Raw genomic sequence first — 25797 nt, forward strand, 5'->3', positions numbered from 1 at the left:
GGTCTCGATTTCGACTCGATATTTAATCGAAATTTTTGTAAGAATCGTTTTTAGAATCAAACTATTGCGAGTACCATGAAAATCATGGTTCAACTATATACAGGTTGGCTCATCTGTAAAGCAACAAAATATGTCTGTTCAAATTGTCAAAATCTGTGTATTGGTGTTGGTGCGAATGGTATGGAATGGAAACATAAAACTTAGCAGTTTTTATATGTGTAAGTAAAATGTTGCCAATGTGTTCGTTTCATTTTGAGTTTGCCATCTCCTTTTGACAATCCCTTCGACCATGCAATGACATAATTAAAATCAGCTGATGAGATGAGCCAACCTGTACATAATTGAACCATGGTTAGTGGTTAAAAATGCCATTTGTCAAAGCAAATGTCATTGTCTGCATGGCGGAACGGTACAAGGTGGCCGCATCGAACAGCTGTTTATAACCTTTTTTATTTGATTTGATACATCATCTACCGGCGCAGTACGATTTTGACATTTGTCCATCGAATTTGCAAGTACATGGAATTTTTTTTGTTTGTAGGTATGTCACCATGCTTCCACCTTGTATCGTTCCGCCATGATTGTCTGTCTCATCCTTCATACTAATCGAGCAGTTACTTCTGTGTGAAAGCAAAAAATTTACGATTTCATTATCAGGTGAAATGAGATCATTAAGTTTCTGTGTGAAAACAGTATAAGATCATAAATGCAACCATGTCAACTAATTAATGGAATAAGCAAAAATACATCACTGTAAAGGAAGAAAAGAGAAGATGGTGGACTTCCGGTTCATGATTGGATTGACGACTGAAGAATAAAGTATTAAGATAATTAATCCGGACGTTTCTGCTGTTCTATTAGCCATCGAAGGTAGATATTACATCTCAGGTGTGTTAACGAACCTCGCGCACTATTATAAAAAACTATTTTGTAAAATGGATGCTCCAGAGAACATTGTCAAGGGTTTAACTGAAAATAATGTGGATTTCCCTTCTACTGCCAACATTATACAATTACGCAGATTACTGCAAAATATAGTTGGCGTGGGAGATAATAGCTTCGCAAATACGATGAATGCCACTCCGAACACAAATATATTGGAGAACATTTCGGACGAAATTATTGAGGAAACACTGCCGGTTTTATTGATTCTACTGCCGCCACTGCCGTCTATTCTGCTGCCGCTACCGTCTGCTCTGCCGCCACTGCCGTTCCAACTGCGTCTACTACTGATATTTTGGTTGAATTCAATTCAACAACTGCTGTTCACGATATTTTTGCTGCCGCCACTGCCGTTCCAACTGTCTTTACTACCGATGTTTTGGTTGAATTCAATTCAACACCTGCCGTTCACGATGTTTTTGCTGCCGCCACTACCGTCTATTCTGCCGCCACTGCCGTTCCAACTGCCTTTACTACCGACCTTTTGGTTGAATTCAATTCAACACCTGCTGTTCACGATGTTTTTGCTGCCGCCCCATCAAACTCTGCCCCAATTGACGCAAGAGCCACCACCATAAGTGTGGATGACGAACTGGTGGCGCTACGAAAACGTAATGCAACCATGTCAATTAATTAATGGAATAAGCAAAAATACATCACTGTGAAGGAAGAAAAGAGAAGATGGTGGACTTCCGGTTCATGATTGGATTGACGACTGAAGAATAAAGTATTAAGATAAATAATCCGGACGTTTCTGCTGTTTTATTAACCATCGAAGGTAGATATTACAATAGAAATAATAGCCCCTTCTAATTATTCAAGTAGTTTAATATTTAAGAATTCATGAGCTTAATACCGGCTTATAATAATTGAATATTCAATCATCATTTTCGAAAAGAAACATTTACTGCGATTTTAACATTTCGAAGACCGCCACATAATCATCAGTCAATTTCGAATGTTATCAAAGGTTTCACCGAGATTCGAACCGCGAATCACACGGTGAAACTGCAGTTGCCTTAAATCTTCGCAATATGCCAGAAAATGTTTCTTTCTTTCCAGTTTCTCTTAAACTACGCAAAGACAATCTATAGCTTTCTTGCTATATGTGAAAATGGTTCTATATGTCCTACTTATTTTGCTATTGTAGTATAATGGATTTTGTAAATGAACACATTGTGCATTGACCAAATAAGCTAAATTGTGGATATTTTTTGTCGATAATATAACAAAAACAGATACTTGACTTTAAGTAATTTAAATTTAAATACATCAAAGTACATAGGTCTATCGGCGATTTAGTTGGAGCTTTCTAATTCCGAGAATTTCGATAAATATATGTCTATTTCCATGGCATCTTCCTACAGCGATTCAGGCTTTTTCTATTCACCTGAGTCACCTTCCAAGTTTTCCTTCATATGTGCCACAAAAAAAATGTTTAATTGGGAGAAACTCTTCAGAGGTTATTAATTTCCCTCCCCACAAAGAGATTGACTGGCTCCATCGGAATACAGTTTTTTACAGCTGATGTTTTGACAGTGTTTGACGGAATATAAATAGAGGACCCGAGAGACCATTAGTCTCTTTGCCTATTTAGGTTGAATTATATCCTACTTGAGCAGATTTGTATTCAAAGCTAATTCTCTTTGCTATCAAAAAAGCTACAACTACTTATGCAGCCTACTTCAAATGACTGAAATTACAAACTATTGTGTTTAGAAGAATATTTTTCTTAAAAATTTGAGAAAAATAGTATATTGCTATTGCAATTTGCAAACGCACAAACCAGTATAGATACAGTATTTGACCATAAACCGCTAGGAAGAATATATGAAGGAACTTAAGAGCTTTTATAATATATAACTTTCAATTGTTTAATCAACAATTGAGGACGTTCAAATATAGATTAGTACTTTTTCATGCAAGCCTTTTATACGGCACATTGAAATATTTGTCATTTGCTTTTTTTATACTAAGTTGAGCAGAGCTCACAGAGTATATTAACTATGATTGGATAACGGTTCATTGTACAGGTATAAAGGAATCGAGATCTCGACTTCCATATATCAAAATCAACAGGATCGAAAAAAAATTTGATTGAGCTATGTCCGCCCGTCCGTCCGTCCGTTAACACGATAACTTGAGTAAATTTGGTATGTAGGTTCCTGAACACTCATCTCTGATCCCTATTTAAAATGAACGATATCGGACTATAACCACGCCCACTTTTTCGATATCGAAAATTGCGAAAAACCGAAAAAGTGCGATAATTCATTACCAAAGACGGATAAAGCGATGAAACTTGGTAGGTGAGTTGAAATTATGACGCAGAATAGAAAATTAGTAAAATTTTGGGCAATGGGCGTGGCACCGCCCACTTTTAAAAGAAGGTAATTTAAAATTTTTGCAAGCTGTAATTTGGCAGTCGTTGAAGATATCATGATGAAATTTGGCAGGAACGTTACCCTTATTACTATATGTATGCTTAATAAAAATTAGCAAAATCGGAGAACGACCACGCCCACTTTTGAAAAAATTTTTTTTTTAAAGTCAAATTTTAACAAAACATTTAATATTTTTACAGTATATAAGTAAATTATGTCAACATTCAACTCCAGTAATGATATGGTGCAACAAAATACAAAAATAAAAGAAAATTTCAAAATGGGCATGGCTCCGCCCTTTTCCTTTAATTTGTCTAGGATACTTTTAATGCCATAAATCGAACAAAAATTTACCAATCCTTGTGAAATTTGGTAGTGGCTTAGATTCTAGGACGATAACTTATTTCTGTGAAAAAGGGCGAAATCGGTTGAAGCCACTCCCAGTTTTTATACACAGTCGACGGAATTCAAGGGGTTGTGTAGCGCAATATATAGCTTCTCCAACCCAATTGTCAACCTCACCTTCGAGCGGCGAATCCCGTTTCACTAACAGACGAGGCTCTGGCGACCCCAAGCTCCTCATGGAACTTGGGGGTGGGGAGGGAGGGATGGCCTGAAGGTTCAATGTGGCCATATAAATCGTTCCCGAGATGGTCGGACCAGCACCTTAATGGTGCTGTGTTACCGGAGCGTATCGGATCTGTATCCGACAAAGGACCATCACATCGATAACACTCCCCAAAGCCTTCGGGGAGTAACCTAATCGCTACAACAACAACAACAACATACACAGTCGACCGTCTGTCCTTCCGCTTGCCCGTTAACACGATAACTTGAGCAAAAATCAATATATCTTTACTAAACTCAGTTCACGTACTTATCTGAACTCATTTTGTATTGGTATAAAAAATGGCCGAAATCCGACTATGACCACCCCCACTTTTTCGATATCGAAAATTACGAAAAATGAAAAAAATGCCATAATTCTATACCAAATACGAAAAAAGGGGTGAAACATGGTAATTGGATTGGTTAATTGACGCAAAATATAACTTTAGAAAAAAGCTTTGTAAAATGGGTGTGACACCTACCATATTAAGTAGAAGAAAATGAAAAAGTTCTGCAGGGTGAAATAAAAAACCCTTGAAATCTTGGCAGGAATACTGTTCGTGGTATTACATATATAAATAAATTAGCGGTATCCAACAGGTGATGTTCTGGGTCACCTTGGTCCACATTTTGGTCGATATCTGGAAAACGCCTTCACATATACAACTACCACCACTCCCTTTTAAAACCGTCATTAATACCTTTAATTTGATACCCATATCGTACAAACACATTCTAGAGTAACCCATGGTCCACCTTTATGACGATATCTCGAAAAGGCGTCCACCTATAGAACTAAGCCCCACGCCCTTTTAAAATTCCCATTAAAACCTTTCATTTGATACCCATATTGTACAAACAAACTCTAGGGTCTCCCCTGGTCCACCTTTATGGCGATATCTCGAAAAGGCGACCACCTATAGAACTAAGGCACACTCCCTTTTAAAAATACTCATTAACACCTTTCATTTGATACCCATATGGTGCAAACAAAGTCTAGAGTCACCCCTGGACCACCTTTATGGCGATATCTCGAAAAGGCGTCCACCTATAGAACTAAGCCCCACGCCCTTTTAAAATACTCATTAACACCTTTCGTTTGATACCCATATTGTACAAACGCATTCTAGAGTCACCCCTGGTCCACCTTTATGGCGATATCTCGAAAAGGCGTCCACCTATAGAACTAAGGCCCACTCCCTTTTAAAATACTCATTAACCCCTTTCATTTGATACCCATATCGTACAAACAAACTCTAGGGTCTCCCCAGGTCCACTCGAAACGGCGATATCTCGAAACGGCGTCCACCTATGGAACTAAGGATCACTCCCTTTTAAAATACTCATTAACACCTTTCATTTGATACCCATATCGTACAAACAAATTCTATAGTCAACCCTGATCCACCTTTATGGCGATATCTCGAAAAGGAGTCCACCTATTGAACTAAGCCCACGCCTTTTAAAATTCTCATTAACGTCTTTCATTTGATCCTCATATCGTGCAAACAAATTCTAGAGTCAGCCCGGGTCCACCTTTATGGCGATATCCCTAAATGGCGTCCACTTATAGAACTATGGCCCACTCCCTCATAAAATACTCTTTAATACCTTTCATTTGATACACATGTCATACAAACACATTCCAGGTTTACCCTCGGTTCATTTTCCTACATGGTTATTTTCCCTTATGTTGTCACCATAGCTCTCAACTGAGTATGTAATGTTCGGTTACACCCGAACTTAACCTTCCTTACTTGTTATTATTAAATTTTTAGGAAAATTTCAATAAGAATACTTTTCCAGTTAACTTCTTTGTGCTTTGTTACCATTTAAATATCGAAAAAACTGGTCATTACGGACAATAATTAAATTTCTGTTTTATTTTAAAGTGGCTTTAATTAAATGCAACCATGTGATATTTGAGCGGGTTTTGTGCATGTACGACATTTTTCATAATTGATTGGTACTAGAAAAGTGTGTGCACACAGCAAGGGCTGCATTCATTTGAATGCCTGTGCTGTGTTGAAAAATGTTTGTGTTTCCATAGTGTACCTATACAAGTGTGTTCACTAAGCGATAAACGTCAAAAATACAAACAGCCTCGCTCACCTGATGGAAATCTCAGGTCTAGAGTCGCATTTTTGGTCTCAACGACAACATTTTTGTCTACCAATCGTCTCGACTTTTTCAATCATTCGGCGCATTCTGTTATGGTATCCATTTTGAATTCGCTGTCATTTTCGGTCTGCCGAATCCAGCGAGTGCCTGTCAGAATGCTTGACAGATAAGTCAACACACTTGTACTTGTACACTATGTGTGTTTCATTCAATTACTTCATTCTTTCTTCGAATGAGTTTAGGAATGCATTCCTTTTTCACTGCTGAATGAAGAATGGGTTAACTTTTAAGCCACATTCCTTAACAAGAATTGAATGAATGAAGAGCAAGCATTCTTAAATCAATGATTTAAAATTTCAAATGATTGCACAGTTTTACAGCTCTGCTATGAATCCGTAAATTTAAGTGGTAAACTTTAATAAATAATTTGAATGTGTTTTCTTTTCTTTTTCGCAGTCTTGTTGATCAACAAATTTTTTTAATGGCGTCACTACAAAATTGTATGTCAAAACTGAACTTTGTGTTTTTTGGGTAATCACTTGTTGTCACTAGTGACCAAAGCCAAGAAGTGCTATAAGCGGTTCTAAAATTTCATAATGGTCCATGATAGATTTAAACGCAGTGGAATGTTTTGCCACTTACTTTTGAAAATACGTTATGAAATAATTTAAATATATAAGCATACTTATTAGCGAGTTGGCCTACCTGCAGAACGGCAAGTTAACTTTTTTACTCATAGCTCTGAGCTAAAAAATGACTTGCCGGTCTGGCAATGGGCCTTAATGTAACAATATAGCATACCTGAAAGTGTTGAGTAAACATTTGTACAAGCATCATGTTAGTATTTAAAATATAAATATAAAGTACAATTATTTTAGCAGTCATTTTCGAAGGGATGATGGATATGTCCTGAGCCACTGAAAAATATTTAATGAAAAATTATATATTAGCATATCTTGACAAATATTTTTCCTAAATAATTTCCCCTCAAACATTCTCGGAGCGTTCATAATTTAGGAATCCGATATGGCCCCAAATATGAGCCTCAGAAATATGATCATATTGGAGTCTTTTATGACTTCTTTCATATTAAAATTGAATAAAATCATCGTCATAACGCGTCGCTGTTTCCGATTTCTCTCAAAACATCTCCACAATGACCGACATTTTAGCAATTTAAGTATTTCAGTTCATTAAACTGCCTCTATGTCTTTAATTATAACTGACTTCGGTATATCCTACTTTTATGGGTTTCTCCTAAAATGCTGTTTTCCAGCCAATAAAAATGATTCCCCATTTTGAATGCCATGCGTCCAATAACCGCCCTGTTTTGGCCAATCTTAAGCTGGAGACATTGGTGCTTTATCGGTAACCGCATCAGTAACCTTTTAACAGCTGATTCGACCAACCTTATGAGAATCAATGCAATGGATTATTGGTGCCGCTAAAGTCGTAACCGTATCGTAGCCAACCAATTGGGTTTTGGTTTACCGTCGTAATGATAAACAGCTGATTACGTTAGGGATACGGATACAGCGATACGACATACGGCACCAATGACTCCAGCTTTAATCTCTAATATAAAGCACATAATTACTAAGCAAAAATCATATAATAAGCAAATTATGAGCTGTTTATGCGTCTGATCGGACTCCTATTTCTGCTCACATAATGTATGAACTAAGAGGCTCATATCGGGCGACCATTGCAAGAAGGGAAATACACTCGTTTCGTGGTATTAAATGAGCTCATAACAAGTATAAATGCTCCGATTTAGGTGTCTTTTATGACTCTTTTTTGGCTCCGAATGTTTGCTTGGCTGTTATTTAATTTGCATCCTTGTTAATTAAATATATTAAGAATACATCATTTGACTTAAGTAAAAAAAATGTATTACAAAACTTCAGTATTCGATAGAATAATGCTCTTTTTTTTAATTTTTCCTTGTTTTTATGCTATTACGAAATTTTAATACACGCATGTATCTTAAACAGAGCTGGGTTGTAATGATTACTTTAGGAATTAAATTACCGTCAATTCCTAAATACTTAGGGAAAGTAATTAGCTCCTTCCATTCAAGTGATTACATGTCATTTACGAAAAAAATTTCATTTGAGGATCGAATACAAAAAATTAATTGTTTGTAATTAAAAAAAAAATACTTTGCGCAAAGTAGTCTCCTCAAACATTCTCGGAGCGCCAATAACTTCAGAATCAAAAACGAGCCCAAAATATGTAAGAAAAACAAGGCTCAGAAATATAATAATAATAATATAAGAGTCTTTTATGACTCAGTTTTGATAAAAATTATTAACCGTTTCCTGGGTATCTGTAGCTAGCAAAGCACAACTTTGAACAAGTATTCACATACAAAATTTTTTTGGACGTTTTTTGTTTCCTATTGAACATTGACATGGACTTGGTTTATTTTATGTTTTTTGAGTATCTTTATTGATTGGATTCTAGAAGTGTAAGTACTCAAGACATTTTCTGGTGGATTTTCAAAGCATTATTATCTACTCGGTATGCCATTCATATGGACACTTGCCCCTCTTTATTACAGGGATATCATTCGAAGTATCTGTTTAGAACATTTCCCCAAACAACGCTTTGAGTATGCTTCTCCATTCCTTATCCTTATCCAAATGTCAAAAAGATACCGTTTGAAAAGCGTCCTATCTCCGAAAACGTTTGAGAAATACCTATATGACGCTACTTTATTTTGTCTATTACACCAAGTTTGAAAAGCTGACGAAAATTTATTGGAACATCAAATTCCAAAAAAGAAAGCGAGACCAAGGGGTTTTCGAAACGGCATCCGAGATAGGATGATATTCCACTCAGCGGTCGATGTGTATAAGCTTTTCAACGCTCGTCAATTGCTTCCAAAAAGTTCAAAATGAAATCCATTCGGAGTCAAATATGTGCCGAAAATGAGCTGTTTATGATGGCAATATGTGTCACATATGAGTCATATTCAGTGTCATATCGTATATGGAAATAAGCTCATATCGGATGACCATCACAAGATAGCATTCAATAGGAGTCCTAAATGAGCTCATAAAGAGCTTAAACGTTTCGATTTCGAACTTCTTTTTAATTCCTTTATGCCTCCGAATGTGTTTTGGTATTTCTGCTCAAACACTTTGGAAAGGTAAAGTTGTAAGGTATTTCCGATTTTTTAAAGGAATTGCCAAAGAAATTGAAAAACTCGAATGCTTGGTTTACACAAGGTCAATTTGAACACAAAACTTGGTCATATCCGTGAAAGCGGCTTTTCGTTGGACGTCAATTGAGTTTGCCGTCCGTTTTAACTACGAAGTGTCAATTAAATTGACCAATAAGTGAAAACGACAATTGCCCAACGGTTCGTCAAATTCGACATTTAAATTTCATTTGCTAACATGTTGGAATATTTTTTTGTTTGCAAACTAGTGGTCCATCAATAAATAATGCCACAAAATGTAAACAACGGGAAATAATGAAACGACTTCGGGTCAGTAATGTAACATAATGGAAACACCTTTGATCCCAACCGACGAGCTGGTAACGTTATGACAGTTTCGATGTCAGTAATTTTGACCTAATGCCAACCAAGCATAGCGCTAAACAATTTTTTTGCGACTCAAAAGGCGATTGTATGGGATTATACTGCAGATAACTATTATTACTCTTTACAGCTAGCATATTATAAGTGTATTTGAGATAGTTAGTTAGCCTTCTCGGTCAAAAACCAAATATTTCTATGACACGAGCATCTTTTTCCAATATGTGCAAACATCCATGTTTCTTTGCCATGTCACAGGATGGGTATGGTTAGATTATACCATCGCCGTTTGGATTTACTGCCTTTAAGAATCTTTTCCAGAATGAGGTTAATAAAATCGTACGAAAGGAGTCATCTCGTTCTAAACCTAGCTTGGTTTCGAATGGATCGGAAAGATTTTTACCAATTCTTGTAGGGATGCAAGGAACTCTAATTCAGACGTAGCAGCATATAGGCAACTCTTCCGGCCTGTCAAAAAATGTAGTTTTAATGGTTTTTTCGCAGCATTTGGCATATCATGAAAATCTGATCGTTAATAAATTTTACCGTCGTGAACTGACAGAAAAGTGCTAGGAAGACTTGCACTTACCAAGGATTGATACTTTGGATTGGGCACGCAAAGGGGAAATCAAGTTTTGTTTCGACGATCAGGACAGACCTCGCCCCATTGAATGGGCACGACTACTCACAAATTGTCATCAAAGTCTTCTAACAGGAGTCCAAGGAAACTGGCAGTTTCAACAGAGGCGGATCATACGGAAATTGGTGTTAGATGCGGAAAAGATGGTTGATGTCTTGAGGGGACATATCGCATGAAGGAAATACATTACGTATGTCGGTGTTGATTCGAGACAATAATAATTAATATCAGGGTTCACCGGGCGAGTCCTGGCAAAAGCGTTTACCGATTCTGTTTGGGTTTGCCTAGGGCTCCTTATGCTTGTTTGGATCAAACGGCTGTGTTGACAGGTGCCGTGTCTCATCATAGTGCTTATGGAGATGTTCTCTTAACCCTCTTGGAGGCGGGTCGTTTGCCGTTTGCTAGGGTTTCCCGGTTTGTAACAGTTTCGCAAAAACTTCCTGTTCAGCATTCCGTTGTGCTCTTTAATGTTGAGTTGGCCTCACTATGTAGGTGATCTTCAGGGGTCATAAGGAGACATCCGGTGGCAGTTCTGATTGCAGCATTTTGACAGGCCGGCAACCTTTTCCAGTATGTGTTTTTAAGATCAGGCGACCAAACTGGTGAAGCGTAGCTCATGAGTGGCCGGTCAATTGCTTTGTACGTGGTTAGCAACTTTTCTTTATCTTTTCCCCAGGTGCTGCCGGCAAGCGACTTGGAGATTTTGTTGCGGCTTTATACTTTAGATACAATTTCGGTGGCATGCGCCTTGAAGGTCAGAGTATTATCGAACGTTACGCCTAAAATCTTTGGGTGACTGACAGTTGGTAACGTGACACCATCGGCGTGAACGTCCAATAATTGCGACATCTGTTCCCTCCACATCGTAAACAGAGAGGCCGTGGATTTTGTCGGTGATAGTGCCAGGTTGCGCGAGGTGAAGAAACTAGAAAGACCGTGGAGACAGCTGTTTATTTTATAAACTAAAAATGGGGTATTGAGAGGTCCCGTTGCCAAAATCGTGCAGTCACCGGTTTAATTTTCATAGGCTTTGAGATTTCGTTCCTAAATTAAACCGCTACCAAAAGTTGATGATATGATCTTAGAAATGTATGCAAAAAAAATCCGGATTATTTATGGTGTTTTACGTTATGCCAATTGCCAGTATCAAACAAAGCCATGATAGAAGAGGAGACATCCTTACTTAGCTAGGAAATTGTCAGTTGTCACTCACAAACAAGCCTTATAAAATAATGAAAAGTTTGATTCGTAAAGTCACCCACATCAACGGGAGTTAGTTTTTATGCACAAATTAGCTTGTAGTTTTTCAATTACATTCACAATTCCAATTTGAGGAATTAAATGGGAAATTCGAAATACGTTTTCCATTTCTTGTAATGGAATTGTAATGGAATTGAAAAAAAAATTTCAAATACTTTGCGAAAGTACCGGGACAGGAATTACATCATGGTTCAATTATATAGCCATGAATTTCATTTTTACAAAAAAACCAAAAAAAAAAAAGAATAATCCGTATACGCGAGCCTAAAAAAAAGCAAGAATTTACTTTTGGTATTTTTCTTTGAAGAAATGAAATTAAATCAATTCTTTTGGTGTTGGGGATTGGATTCCTTTGCTCTAGCGAAAAGGAAATGATTACTTTTTCCAATTACTGAGGAATCTCATTGGTAATGTAATGGAATTGCATTTACTCAGCTCAATTCTTATTCATGGACGGGACAAGCCGACATACAGCAGCATATTTATACTGTAACTTACTATGATAATTTCACTTTTCGAACATTACAGTTCATTGCATCAAGCTTCTCCATATCATCACGACTTAAATGGAACTTTTCAATATTCAGCTTTTGTATCATATATTCTTTGTCGACAGTTTTTACCAATACTACGTTGCCGCGCTGTGTTTGATAACGGATCAATATCTCTGCCGGATTTCTACCATACTTCTTTGCTAAGCACCTTATTTCCGGAGTGTTCATAAGTGGAAGAATTTTTTCATCTCTTGAGATACGACCGGTCACATTATAAGCCATAAAAACCATTCGATGCTTGCAGCATAAATCCATTAACTTAATTTGAGTTATATATGGGTTACATTCTACTTGCAAATTTGATGGTGGTATTCTTGAAATTTCCATTATGCGCATAATTTGTTCAGCATTGAAGTTGGCTAAACCGATGGATCGCACTAGGCCAAGGTCAACTAATGATTCCATTGCACGCCAGGTGTCTAAGTAGTCAACATCGGAAAAAATGATTTCACCTCTAGTGTTGCGTGGAAAAAACTCCACACTTTCTTTCAAGGCCATAGGAGTTTGCAAGACATAGTTGTCTAAGTAAGCAACTTGAAGCTGTTTTAAAGTTTCCTCTAATGTTCGACGCACATATCGGGGCTCATGTCGCGAGTCCCACAGCTTGCTTGATATATAAAGTTCCTCTCTGTTAAAAAGACGAAGAATCAAATTCATTAGTCTAATAAAATTTTCTTTCTTCAAATCACGATAATACATAATCAATTGGCGTTTAACCGGCTTGGCGCTTTGGGCCGTTGCGTGGAAATCTGTCCAAGTGCTTCCTGCTGCGCCAAGGAGCACCAATTATATAGCGGTAGATATGTTTCTTCCTGTGCTGCCATATACCGGCTGAAGCATCTTCATCCATTCGCATATCATGTTTTAGCCAGGGAACCGTTTACTCTTTCATTCGTTGCACTAGCAATGTAGTTGTTGTTGTGGCGATAAGAACACTCCCCGAAGGCCTTGGGGAGTGTTATCGAGTTGATGGTCCCTTGCCGGATGCAGATTAGGTACGCTCCGGTACCAAGCCCGACCATCTTGGGAACGATTTTTTATGACCACATGCGACCTTCTAGGCCATTCCGCCCTCCCATCCCCTAGATAGGTGAGGTTGATAATTGGGTTTGGAGAAGCTATGTATTGCGCTGGCTACCTTAAAGGCCTTCGCTACACAAAGGAATACGGTATTTTAGTCGCCTCTTATGACAGGTATACCTACCGCGGGTATATTCTAACCCCTAACTCACGGGGGGGGGGGCGGCACTAGCTATTTTAGTATCTGCTTATTAGGGCGGGTCGATTTATGGGGAGGCAAAAAAATCGCCCATTGCTCTGTGAAAATCATATTCTAGGGATCAAAATAAGAAACTTTGCCAAAGGAACCATACCTCTAAAACGAATTCTGATGCCCCCCCCCCCCCCCCCCGGGGAAGGGGTAAATTTTGAAAAATCCCACTTTGACCCATTTAGAGTGCTCCAATCGAGTCCAAATGTATGACCGACCCCCACTAACTTTGGAGGCCCGACCCACCGATGCCAGTGGCACATCCCCTGGAACCCCCTGGGGGTTCACCATACAAACATTGCAAAAAATCGCCGGTTTTGCACTTTACATGAAAAAATCAGCGAAATGCCTATGTTTTTTCTTTTTGGAGTTTATTTTTCTCTTTAGAAATTTATTTAGCCAGAACATATGTTTGTAAATGAAAAAATGAATTTAACTTATTAATAGAAAAGAAATTAAAAAAAAATTATTAGAAATTAGCGTTTTTACAACCCTTTGAAAACCAAGGCATCACTGTGATGCATTTGCATGTCGTAAACATAGTTGTGTGGGTTTTTTATTCAACCGTTTTAAAAATGAAGGTATCACTGTGACACAATTGCAGATCGTAAAATTGCTTGTGTTGTTTTTTTAAGCCACCACAAGACACAGCAGGTAGAATTGAAATTACCATTTCATTCTTATTACCTCGTCTCGTAGACCATATACATATAACGCAACAGTTTTTGTGAATGCATTAAGTCGTTGTGAAGAATTCAAAGTGTGAAGTGCTAATTTCGATAAAAAAATATTTCAAAAAAAATAATAAGTGAAGTGACCATTCCAAATCAAAAAGTTTACAATGAATCCACCATCCTCTACACCGCAAGATGAAGCAACTACATCAACAACTATCGAAAACCCAATGAGTCATATACCCAAGCATGATGTTACTGTTTTTGGTGTGTCTACTGATTTAACTGATCTTAATTTACCAACCCATCTGGATATCTTGAGATATTATTTTTACTTAAGCGAACGATACTATTGTTTTAACTTTGCCTTGGTATGTGACAGATTTGGTGTGCCTGACAGAGTAGCATCAGCATTGAGAACCGCTCTTTTGCAAGATTTTAAAATTAAAGATAAGCATGGGAAAACCTCTCATCATGGATAAATCGAAAGTTCGCAGAGAAAAAGAGAAATACAGACAAGAAGTGCGGTACGGTTAGATGATACCAATTTGTTAGCGTTTTCATTCGATGGCAGAATAGATGATACTTTAACGATAGATAAAATTGATGAGAAGTATCATACTAGGATGGTAAAAGAACCTCATCTTGTTATTTTGAGAGAACCCAATTCTTAATTGATTGGTTACGTAAGACTGGAACATGAAACCGCTGAATACAAAACAACCAAATTAAATGGTTTTTTCAACGATAAAAATATATCACTGGATGCATTAATTGGAATATGCACTGACGGTGAGCCAACAAACACTGGCCCACACGGTGGAATTATACGACGATTCGAATTGCTGTTAAAAAGACCATTGCATTGGTTCGTTTGCCTTCTACACTACAACCGGAAAACTGAGCCGTCAAATCGAAACTTGTGAAACTCTTCCGGTAAGTTATTGATATCACTCATTTATTATAATTGTCAACCATTTTTAATTATTTTATTATTATATATTTTCAGGTGGTGGACGGCTTCCAGAAAATTGAGTTGCAAAATATGCCCCCTGCTCTAGAAAAAATTGAATTTTCCACTGATTCGAAGTACTTATACGACATGGCCCATGCAATTTCTAGCGGCGTGGTTCCGGTGGATCTGGCTAACATCAAACTTATACATTCTCGGTGGCTCACCAAGGCCGCTAGATTATTGCGATTATATGTGACAACGGAAAATCCAGATGCAAATTTAAGAATTCTAGTTGAATTTATAATTAAATGTTATGTGCCAATGTACTTCAATATCAAGTATTACAGCTCTGTCGTGTACGGCAGTGCATTATTTTTCAAGTTCATTGGTTGGTCACGGTTTCTAGAACCTCGTTTACGCAAAATTGTCAATCAAGTAATTAAAGATAATTCATATTATGCGCATTCGGAAAATATCTTGATATCAATGTTGTTTGATGATAGCAAAGAAAAGCGCGACTGTGCCATCAAGAAAATTCTACGCTATCGAACCGAGGTTGACGAGCCAATGGAACTTACGAGTTTATAAAAAACCAGATATAATCTTTAATTGCACAAGTTATACGGAAATGGTCAATTTGAATGATGTAAATATCGTATTTGAATCACCATTCTCGCGAAGCATTCCGTACGATACATTGAAAGAATATTTAAATCAAGATGATCCACCGTTTAATGATCCAAAAATTCAATCACACATACAAGGAACGGAACGACATGTTCAATTGCTAGCTAGCGTTTCCAAGCGGGTTATACCGGAAAATGTAAAGGCTGTTATGGCGACGACATTAGAAAGCCGTGCGAAATTGCCCAGACTTGAAAGTAAAAAAGACTTCAAACAATAATTTTTTTTAGTTTCCTTTCTATAACTCACTTAAATTAATTTTTTCATTTACATGTGTTCTGACTAAATAAATTTCAAATGATAATCCTTTCTCCTCCACAGGGAGAAGGACAACAGCATTGGCATCCATACGCCCTAGTGAACGAGGGAGGGCTGCCAATGCTACCAACGCTAAAGTGAAGAGCGACTTGGTGGGGGGCGGCAATAGTATGGCGGCGAAGGGAGTTGCGCTGGTAACGGCGAACCCTGACGCGCCTGCTGTTGTCGGACACCGACCAAGCGCCGGAACGGTAACCTTTTTTTCCCACGGCTGTGGCAGGGGTCTCTGGACCTGGCCACTCCGAGCCAAGGGAAAACGGAGCCGCAACAGCTACTTTAACCGGGGGAGCGACTGCGTTGGAAACGACGGGTCGGCTCCCCATGGACGACAAGAGGGCAACCTCAGTCAACACAGTCTTAGGTGATCGGACGGGGGCAAGCACCAGTATGGCGGCGAAGGTAGTTGCGCTGGCAACGGCGAACACTGACGCGCCTGCTGATGCTGGGCGCCCGTCTGACGCCGGTATGGCGACTGTTCTCCCCACGGCTGTGACAGGGGTCCCACGATCTGGTCACACTGAGCCAAAGGAGAAAGGAGCCATAATGAAGACATCATCCGGGGGTACGACCGCGAGGGCAACTACGGGTCGGACCCCTTCTCAAGAAGATTCCCACAAGGGATCGTTCCACAGGAACAAAAGAAGGGCTGCAAAAGTCCTGTCAAGGTATGAGGGTGTTCCGCTGGAAACGCTGTCAGAGAGCGCCAGGAATTCGGTGGAAAGGGCGCGAGCTCTACTGCCGAATTTTCGGGGTTCTCTGCCAACAAGCGCAACCCCATATAAACGTCAAAGGTCCGATGAGGATATCAAACCACCGCCGAAAAGGCACCAGAATCACCCCGCGGTAGCCAAACCCAGCTTTGCCGAGGTAGCCAAGGGCCGGATCCTTATAGGAATCCTGGACCGAGGGAATGACCGTGGTGCAATCCCTAAAGACCAGTGGCCGTACGTCCGGAATGAAATCGGCAACGCCGTTCTCGACGTGCTGATGGAGTCTCCGGGTAGTCCGCCGCGAGGTTCTGATGCAGGATGGTACCAGGGCCAAATCAAGGTACTCGCTTGCGAGGACGCAAGGTCTGTTGCGCTGTACAAGGCAGCAGCCGCAAAGCTGGGACAAGTCTATCCCGGGGCGATTATCGAGGTCGTTGACTGGAAGGACATTCCGGCTCGGCCAAGGGCCAGGGCATGGGTTCCAGCGGTTCCAGCAGAACCTGAGAGAATTCTCAGGATGCTGCAACTGATGAACCCGGCTCTCCCAACGCAGGACTGGAGTGTCATCCAAGTCGGGGACGCTGAAGGACCTAGGAGACAGGTCGTGTTAGCCCTGAATAAGGAAGCTCTCGAGCCCCTTAGACGGAGCAAAGGAAGAATGTTTTACGGCCTCGGGGAGGTCGTAATTCACGTATACCGTGGGGACGCACAGCGCGCATCCCTTTCGAGTGCCTCTTTGGACACGGACATTGAGGCACCCGAAGTGGAAGCGGAAATCTCCGACGCCGAAAGCCTGGTTTCCGCCACGTCAAATTGCGCAGGGGCTCTGGGCAATTTGTCGATGGAGGATGCTCTGCTGGATAGCGACGGAGAGGATCCCAACATCACGGTGATGGAGGCAGGGGAGTCTGAGCAAGCTCATGCTGAGGTTGCTCCAGATAAACCTGCACAAAAGTAAGGCAGCCTCGGCTGCTCTCATCAGTCGCCTTTCTAAAGGCGACGTCGAAGTGGTCCTTATCCAAGAACCCTGGGTGAACAACTCAAGGATTTACGGATTGGGGGCCACTGGGTTTAAGCTCATCCGAGCTGCAGATGAAGGTAAAGTGAGAACATGCATTTTAGTAAAGTCTGAGCTAAATATCTTTCTCTTGCCTAATTATAGCAATGGTGACGTCACAGCGGCCAGTTTGTCAAGCGGAGGCACCCAATTAACGCTAGCCTCCGTTTATATGCCGTACGACGCAGAGGAACCTCCTCCGCAAAAGACGGTAAAGGATCTGGTGGCCGACTCAAGCCATCTGTTAATTGGGACAGACGCAAACGCCCACCACGTGCAGTGGGGTAGTTCCGACATAAACACTCGGGGTGAGTCACTTTTTGAGTACCTTTTAACAACTAACCTTGTAGTTTGCAATGTAGGTAATGAACCAACTTTTATTACTAAAAACCGTAGAGAGGTTATTGACCTCACTATTTGTAGCGAAAGCGTTTATGGGTGGGTTAAAAAATGGCGTGTTCTTGAGGAACATTCCTTTTCAGACCACCGCTATATTGAAGTAATGTTAGAGTTCTTCGTCGATCAGCCCATTGCGAGACGTAACCCACGTAATACAAACTGGGAACTACATAATGAGCTGTTAGCAAGAGAACTACCAGAACTACCCCCACAAAGCCTCTCATCAACGATGGAGCTAGAGGGTCTGGTAGAAACCTTCACATCGGCTTTCTCAAAAGCCTTAGAACAGGCCTGTCCATTGCCAAAACCGCGCGGTAAGCGTAAATCTCACTGGTGGTCCCATGATCTGGACCTACTTCGTAAATCCTGTAGAGAACAGTTTAACAAAGCCAAATTCCTTGATAACGGGTCACAATGGCTAGAATACAAGGACAAACTAAGAACCTACAAAAAAGTCCTGAGACAAGCGAAGAGAACTTCATGGAGAAACTTCTGCACTGGAGTCGAAAGTGTCGTGGACACATCCAGGCTACGGTGCGTGCTTTCTAAGACGCAAACAGCTATTAGCTTTCTGCGGAGACCGAATGGTACCTGGACCAGCACAGAAGGGGAAACTCTAGAGCTGCTCCTGGACACACATTTCCCGGGAAATATGACAAACGCACCGGAAGTACCTGCAGCAAACCAAGCTGTGAATATACCCATCACTGAGGAGAGAGTGAGGAGGGCAGTCAAAAGTTTTAAACCTTTTAAGGCTGCTGGACCAGACGGGATTGTACCCGCTCAACTTATCTACTCCTTGGAGGTATCAGCCAACTGGCTGCGGCACATATATACCGCTTGTTTGGCTATGAACTATATTCCGTGTGCATGGAGGAGCGTCACGGTCATATTCATTCCTAAGGCAGGCAAAGCCTCTCATTACGAGCCGAAGGACTATAGACCTATCAGTCTTTCATCCTTCGTACTCAAGACCCTAGAGGGAATAGTTAGCGATTTTCTCACTACAAGCATTGATAGGAATCTCATTTCGGACTATCAACACGCGTACACCAAAGGTAAATCTACGGAGACTGCGCTACACAGCCTAGTCTCTACTATAGAAACATCCTTGTTCCAAAAGGATTATTGTCTTGTGGCCTTCCTAGACATTGAAGGAGCATTCAACAACATAAGTCCAGACGCCGTTAACATTGCTTTAACTGATCTGGACGTAAATAGACCCCTAGTGGGACTAATTGATCAACTGCTCAGGGGAAGGAAAGTGCTCTCCTCACTGGGGAAGGTTGAGGTAACACGATTTGTCGCAAGGGGCACGCCCCAGGGTGGTGTCCTTTCCCCCTTACTATGGAACCTAACGGTAAACTCGCTATTAAGAGATACTAGTTGGGGGAGCGGGAAGGTCGTGGCATATGCTGATGACCTAGCGATTATCTACAGAGGCAAGTTTCCTCAAACTTTGTGCGACTTGATGCAGGTAGCATTGCGAGAGGTTTCCTTGTGGGCTTCCCGATGTGGACTCAGCGTCAACTCCGATAAAGTAGAGCTTGTCTTATATACCAAACGATACAAAATACCATCGTTGGACCTACCGGAACTAAATGGGGTGCGCCTAAGCCTGGCAGATAAAGCCAAATTTTTAGGCGTAGTTTTAGACAAAAAGCTGAACTGGAAGGACAACGTTATCCAGCGACAAAAGAAAGCGTACATTGCATTATATACGTGTAAAAGAGCCATTGGCAAAAAATGGGGACTCACCCCCAACATATGCAGATGGATTTATACCGCGATTATCAGACCCATACTGCTGTATGGGGTAGTCGTATGGTGGCCAGCCTTGAGCAAGGCGTCAAACCTAAACTTGTTGGGTAAAGTCCACAGATCCAGCATGATAAGCATAAGCGGGGCTCTAAGAACAACGCCTAGCGAAGCTCTTCAGGTCATTCTTGACATATTTCCACTGGATCTGGCTGGTCATCGAGCAGCGGCAACGTCTGCCCTGCGTCTAAGGGAGTTGTCGTGCTGGAACAACAGTACCACAGGACACTCAAGTATACTAAACAAATACAGTTTTCTCCCTCCTAGCACGGATCGCTGTGCGACCACAACAGTTGCGGAAACCAACTTTAAGATAAACATACCCAGCAGGGATGACTGGACGGAGTCGGACAAGTGCCTTGCTATGGGCAACAGCATTTCCATATACACGGACGGCTCCAAGCTAAACGGGAGAGTTGGGGGTGGAGTATACTCAAGGGACCTTGACCTCCAGCTCTCATTCAGACTACCCGACCACTGCAGTGTATTCCAGGCAGAAGTTGCAGCCATAATGGAAGCCGCAGCTAGGATAGGGACATACATTGTCGGCAAAGAAATTTTTATCTTCAGCGACAGCCAAGCTGCCATAAAATCTCTGGGCTCCCACTCGTTCAATTCTGAACTAGCACTAAACTGTCGCCGATCTCTTCAAGAGATGGCTCAACAGAACCGTGTACACCTCACATGGGTCCCTGGACATAGGGATATCGAGGGAAACTGTATTGCAGATGAACTCGCTAGGCAGGGTACAACCAAGCAGGTTCTTCCTGGACAAGAACGCTTAGGCATGCCCCTGTCCACATGCAAGCTAATGCTAAAAGAGCACATCTACCGTCAAGCCGACGAAAGATGGCTACAAACACCGGGATGTCGAACGTCGAAAGAAACCTGGCCTAAATGGGATCCTAAAAGGTCCCGTCACGTTTACAACCTAAGAAGGGATACAATTTCCACACTTGTAGGGGCACTAACGGGTCATTGCCTCATAGGTAGGCATGCAGAAAGGCTAGGAGCGCCTTATCGTCGTTGCTGTAGGAGTTGTAAAGAGGATGAGGAGGAGGAAACGGTGGTTCACCTCATTTGCAACTGCCCAGCGCTAAGCGGAGCACGGCAGCGCTTTCTGGGAGCTCCATTTCTTGATACTATGAGTCAGGTTGTGGAGCATGACGTCAAGGACCTGGTAGATTTCATCAGGTCCTCAAAATGGTTCGAAGAGGAGAGGTAACGGTGTTTTTCGTGGTATCACAACGGGCCTAGTACTACTGGCCTAAGTGTGCCCTCGGGCAGCCACCCCAACCTAACCTAACCTAAATAAATTTCTTAAGAAAAAAAATAGATATTAATATAAATAAATATTATTATAAATAAATAAATAAAAATAAAGAAAAAACATAGCTATTTAGCTGATTTTTTCATGTAAAGTGCAAAACCGGCGATTTTTTGAAATGTTTGTATGGTGAACCCCCAGGGGGGTTCCAGGGGTGTGCCACTGGCATCGGTGGGTCGGGCCTCCAAAGTAAGTGGGGGTCGGTCATACATTTGGACTCGATTGGAGCACTCTAAATGGGTCAAAGTGGGATTTTTCAAAATTTGCCCCTACCTGGGGGGGGGGGGTATCAGAATTCGTTTTAGAGGTATGGTTCCTTCGGCAAAGTTTCTTATTTTGATCCCTAGAATACGATTTTCACAGAGCAATGAGCGATTTTTAAATCGACCCGCCCTACTGCTTATGGTTTATAAGGCTCATCATTAAACGTTTTCGGCACCCTCCAAAATTCAAAGTCATAAGATGCTGTCCCGCTCCCCAAGGGAAGGCGTACGACGCAGAGGAACCTCCTCCGCAAAAGACGGTAAAGGATCTGGTGGCCGACTCAAGCCATCTGTTAATTGGGACAGACGCAAACGCCCACCACGTGCAGTGGGGTAGTTCCGACATAAACACTCGGGGTGAGTCACTTTTTGAGTACCTTTTAACAACTAACCTTGTAGTTTGCAATGTAGGTAATGAACCAACTTTTATTACTAAAAACCGTAGAGAGGTTATTGACCTCACTATTTGTAGCGAAAGCGTTTATGGGTGGGTTAAAAAATGGCGTGTTCTTGAGGAACATTCCTTTTCAGACCACCGCTATATTGAAGTAATGTTAGAGTTCTTCGTCGATCAGCCCATTGCGAGACGTAACCCACGTAATACAAACTGGGAACTACATAATGAGCTGTTAGCAAGAGAACTACCAGAACTACCCCCACAAAGCCTCTCATCAACGATGGAGCTAGAGGGTCTGGTAGAAACCTTCACATCGGCTTTCTCAAAAGCCTTAGAACAGGCCTGTCCATTGCCAAAACCGCGCGGTAAGCGTAAACCTCACTGGTGGTCCCATGATCTGGACCTACTTCGTAAATCCTGTAGAGAACAGTTTAGGATCTATCCGAGACATTTGAAACCAAACAAGGTTCAGACATGGAGTCGCCCTTTCGAGCGATTTTTGTATCTAATGCGGGACAACATAATTTTGGCAGCAAACTTAGCCGTGATGGTACAGTCTGTTATAAAAGCGTACAATTTGGCATATGCTGATATTGATATCAATGGCCTCAAGAAGTGGGCCACAGATTATGCCGTCTCTAGATTAGATAAATGGGTCTTGTGGTAATTTAGCACATGAAAAAATCGACGAATTCGCGCCTTGGCAGCAACGTTACTAATGACGGATATAAATTCGAAACTATGAAAGGCTTCGTCTATCATTAACAATAGAAACAATGTCAGCTTAGAAATAAAACGGAGAACTCTTGCCAACAAGTACTACTTTGTACTAAGCAATTGAAAATAAAATCCTCTCTCAACAAAATCCATGCTCTACAAGTCGCTCATCATAACTTTCCTGATGTATGGCTCGACATCATGGACGATATCGTGAGAAGATAAGACAGCTATTGGAGTTAGTTTAGGTTGACCTGGCTGGTAAATAAAGACCTCACATAGACTGAATGTGTCCATAGTGCTACCAGAATTTGTTTGACGACCGACCAAACGGAAGAAGCCTAATTAGGTGTCAGGACTTCTTTTATAGAATACCTTCGTCCTCTTGACAAACACTGTAAGCTTTCTAGGACCTAGCTTAATTACTGCCTCAAGGTCTAGCAATTCTTGCGCCCATATCAGCTGGAGCCTTGAACTGGCAACGCAGGACACGAACAGAGAATGTGCTCAAGTGTTTCTTCACTACAGCTTGCACTTCCTACATCTTCTGTTACTGACGAGGCCTAACTTGCAAGCATGTGCGCCAGAAGGCGTGTCCAGTTAGTATGCCCATAATGAACCTTTAGTCTTCCCTGTTTCCAACACTTCTTAATGAAGAGGTTACTGCCTTAATCGCCATCTGACTATCCTGAATTTTTGCTATTTTCTTCACGGCTATAATTTCCGTCAGCTATTGGAGTGCTAGAGAGAAAAGTTCTCCGGAAGATTTATGGTCCTATCCGTGATGCCGATGGCGAGTATCGAAGAAGGTAGAATGATGAGGGACGCAGCTCCCGCAGATACGAACTTAGTGTAGGGAATAAAAACCTAGGCTAGATTATGGAAGAAGACGTACCGGCCAAGACTCTCAACCACATCTGCTGAGCCATATAATTTTGCTGAGAAGGGCTTGCCAAACCATTGCCGAGGGCCGACACCGTTTTCGAAAAGAGTTCTAAATAATTAAATGTTAGTTATTCGAACACTTGTTTAGAATCTTTAGTTAGTTAGGCCGGCACACTACCCCGAGTTCACCTAGTATGCCCCAGAGCATGCGACCGAAATTCTTAGATTCATCCGAACACATTTTTCCCTGATACAGATGGGAGTACATGCTTGTAAGGTGTATGAGAAAAACGATTACGAATCATACAGCCAAATACAAATGCTTAGCTGCTCACCAATCAGGTCTTGATATTAATAATAGTGGCCTTAATTACCTCTTTATGATGCCTTCATCGATTTTGTGCTTTATACCTTCGCCAATCTCCTCTTGGTTACAAAATGTGGGTGAACAATCAATATGTCTAATTCCAACGTCTATAGCATCCATTACGACACGCTTCGCAACATTTGCAGGAGTCTAATTTGTATGCATATTTGTACATATGTAGAGATAATCATTGTTTTATTATTCAGTTGCGATATCATTTTTACTCACATCCGCAGTACCCAATCCTATGACAGGCACTTTTACCCCATTGCTATATTCGACAACTCGGGCAAGTGGGATTTCAGGCAAAATATCCCGTACGCAAGTCTTTGCACAAGGAGCGTACATTATCAAATCTTTTGTAAACACCGTTGATGCTCGAAAGACCTGTTTTTTAGGCCGTGTTTTGATGCTAATATATAATTAAAATTCTTTAAAGCGCACTCTTTGTTACATTCTTTTTTTAACCATAAATTTTGACACAGATTTATTTCAATAGAGATTTTATTTTTTCATTTTATAATGTTTCATATTTTATGAAACGGCGTTCAAAGTGGCAAAAAGCTCTAAATCCAGTCGGCCAAATACGGAACAATTCAAAAGGGAGGTACTCATAAGGATATTTACGGATTGCTTTCAGTATTTTTATACTCAGCTGAGCAGAGCTCACAGAGTATATTAATTTTGTTCGCATAACGGTAATCCGTAACGGCATAATCTAATCGAGATAGATATAGACTTCTATATATCAAAATGATCTGGGCGAGAAAAGAAATTCATTTAGCCATGTCCGTCCGTCCGTCCGTCCGTCCGTAAACACGATAACTTGAGTAAATTTTGAGGTATCTTAATGAAATTTGGTATATAAGTTCTTGGGCACTCATCTCAGATCGTTGGTGGTTGGTAGGTGGGTTGTCCTTATGACGCAGAATAGAAAATTAGTAAAATTTTGGACAATGGACGTGGCACCGCCCACTTTTAAAAGAAGGTAATTTAAAGTTTGCAGGCTGTAATTTGGCAGTCGTTGAAGACAGCAACGTTACTCCTATTACTATATGTGTGCTAAATAAAAATTAGCAAAATCGGATGACGAACACTCCCATTAAAAAAAAAAATTAAAAGTCAAATTTTAACAAACAATTGAATATCTTTACAGTATATACATAAGTAAATTATGTCTACATTGAACTCCAGTAATGATATGGGGCAACAAAATACATTCATTTCATTTAATTCGTCTAGAATACTTTTAATGCCATAAGTGGAACAAAAATTTACCAATCCTTGTGAAAATTGGTAGGGGCATAGATTCTATAAAGATAACCGTTTTCTGTGAAAATGGGTGTAATCGGTTGAAGCCACGCCCAGTTTTTATACACAGTCGGCCGTCTGTCCTTCCGCTCGGCCGTTAACACGATAACTTGAGCAAAAATCGGCATATCTTTACTAAACTCAGTTCACGTACTTATCTGAACTCACTTTATCTTCGTATAAAAAATGGCCGAAATCCTACTATGAACACGCCAACTTTTTCGATATCGAAAATTACGAAAAATTAATAAAATTCCACAATTCTATACCAAATATGAAAAAAAAGATGAACCTGGTAATTGGATTTGTTTATAACACGACAGATGATGTTCGGGTTACCCTGGTCCGCATTTTGGTCAATATCTCGAAAACGCCTTCACATATACAACTAAGAGCCACTCTGTTTTAAAACCCTAATTAAAAACTTTAATTTGATACCCATATCGTACAAACACATTATATAGTCACCCCTGGTCCACCTTTATGGCGATATCTCGAAAAGGCGTCCACCTATAGAACTAAGGCTCAATCCCTTTTAAAATACTCATTAACACCTTTAATTTGATACCCATATCGCAAAAACACATT

General features: G+C 40.6%; 1 protein-coding gene across 1 annotated transcript; it reads right to left on the bottom strand.

The window, feature by feature from the left end:
- Window positions 1-6857: 6857 nt before the first annotated feature.
- On the bottom strand, window positions 6858-24353 carry LOC137254431 (1,5-anhydro-D-fructose reductase-like). Its single transcript, XM_067792090.1, has 4 exons — window positions 24127-24353; window positions 23906-24048; window positions 12002-12685; window positions 6858-6973 (listed from the first exon to the last, which is right to left on the bottom strand). Exons 1-4 carry the CDS (start codon window positions 24244-24246, stop codon window positions 6931-6933), a joined length of 990 nt encoding a protein of 329 aa, XP_067648191.1. The 5' UTR covers window positions 24247-24353; the 3' UTR covers window positions 6858-6930.
- Window positions 24354-25797: the final 1444 nt, after the last annotated feature.

This window comes from Eurosta solidaginis, chromosome 5, assembly GCF_040869045.1.
Source record: "Eurosta solidaginis isolate ZX-2024a chromosome 5, ASM4086904v1, whole genome shotgun sequence".
NCBI classification, from domain to species: Eukaryota; Metazoa; Arthropoda; class Insecta; order Diptera; family Tephritidae; genus Eurosta; species Eurosta solidaginis.

Coding starts and splice junctions, on each gene's coding strand:
- LOC137254431 (XM_067792090.1), bottom strand. CDS start 24,246: ATGTACGCTCCTTGTGCAAAGACTTGCGTACGGGATATTTTGCCTGAA. Junction 12,686..23,905: donor GATGAAGGCATCATAAAGAG/GTAATTAAGGCC, acceptor TCTTTTTAACAG/AGAGGAACTTTATATATCAA. Junction 6,974..12,001: donor CGAAAAGTGAAATTATCATA/GTAAGTTACAGT, acceptor AATATTTTTCAG/TGGCTCAGGACATATCCATC.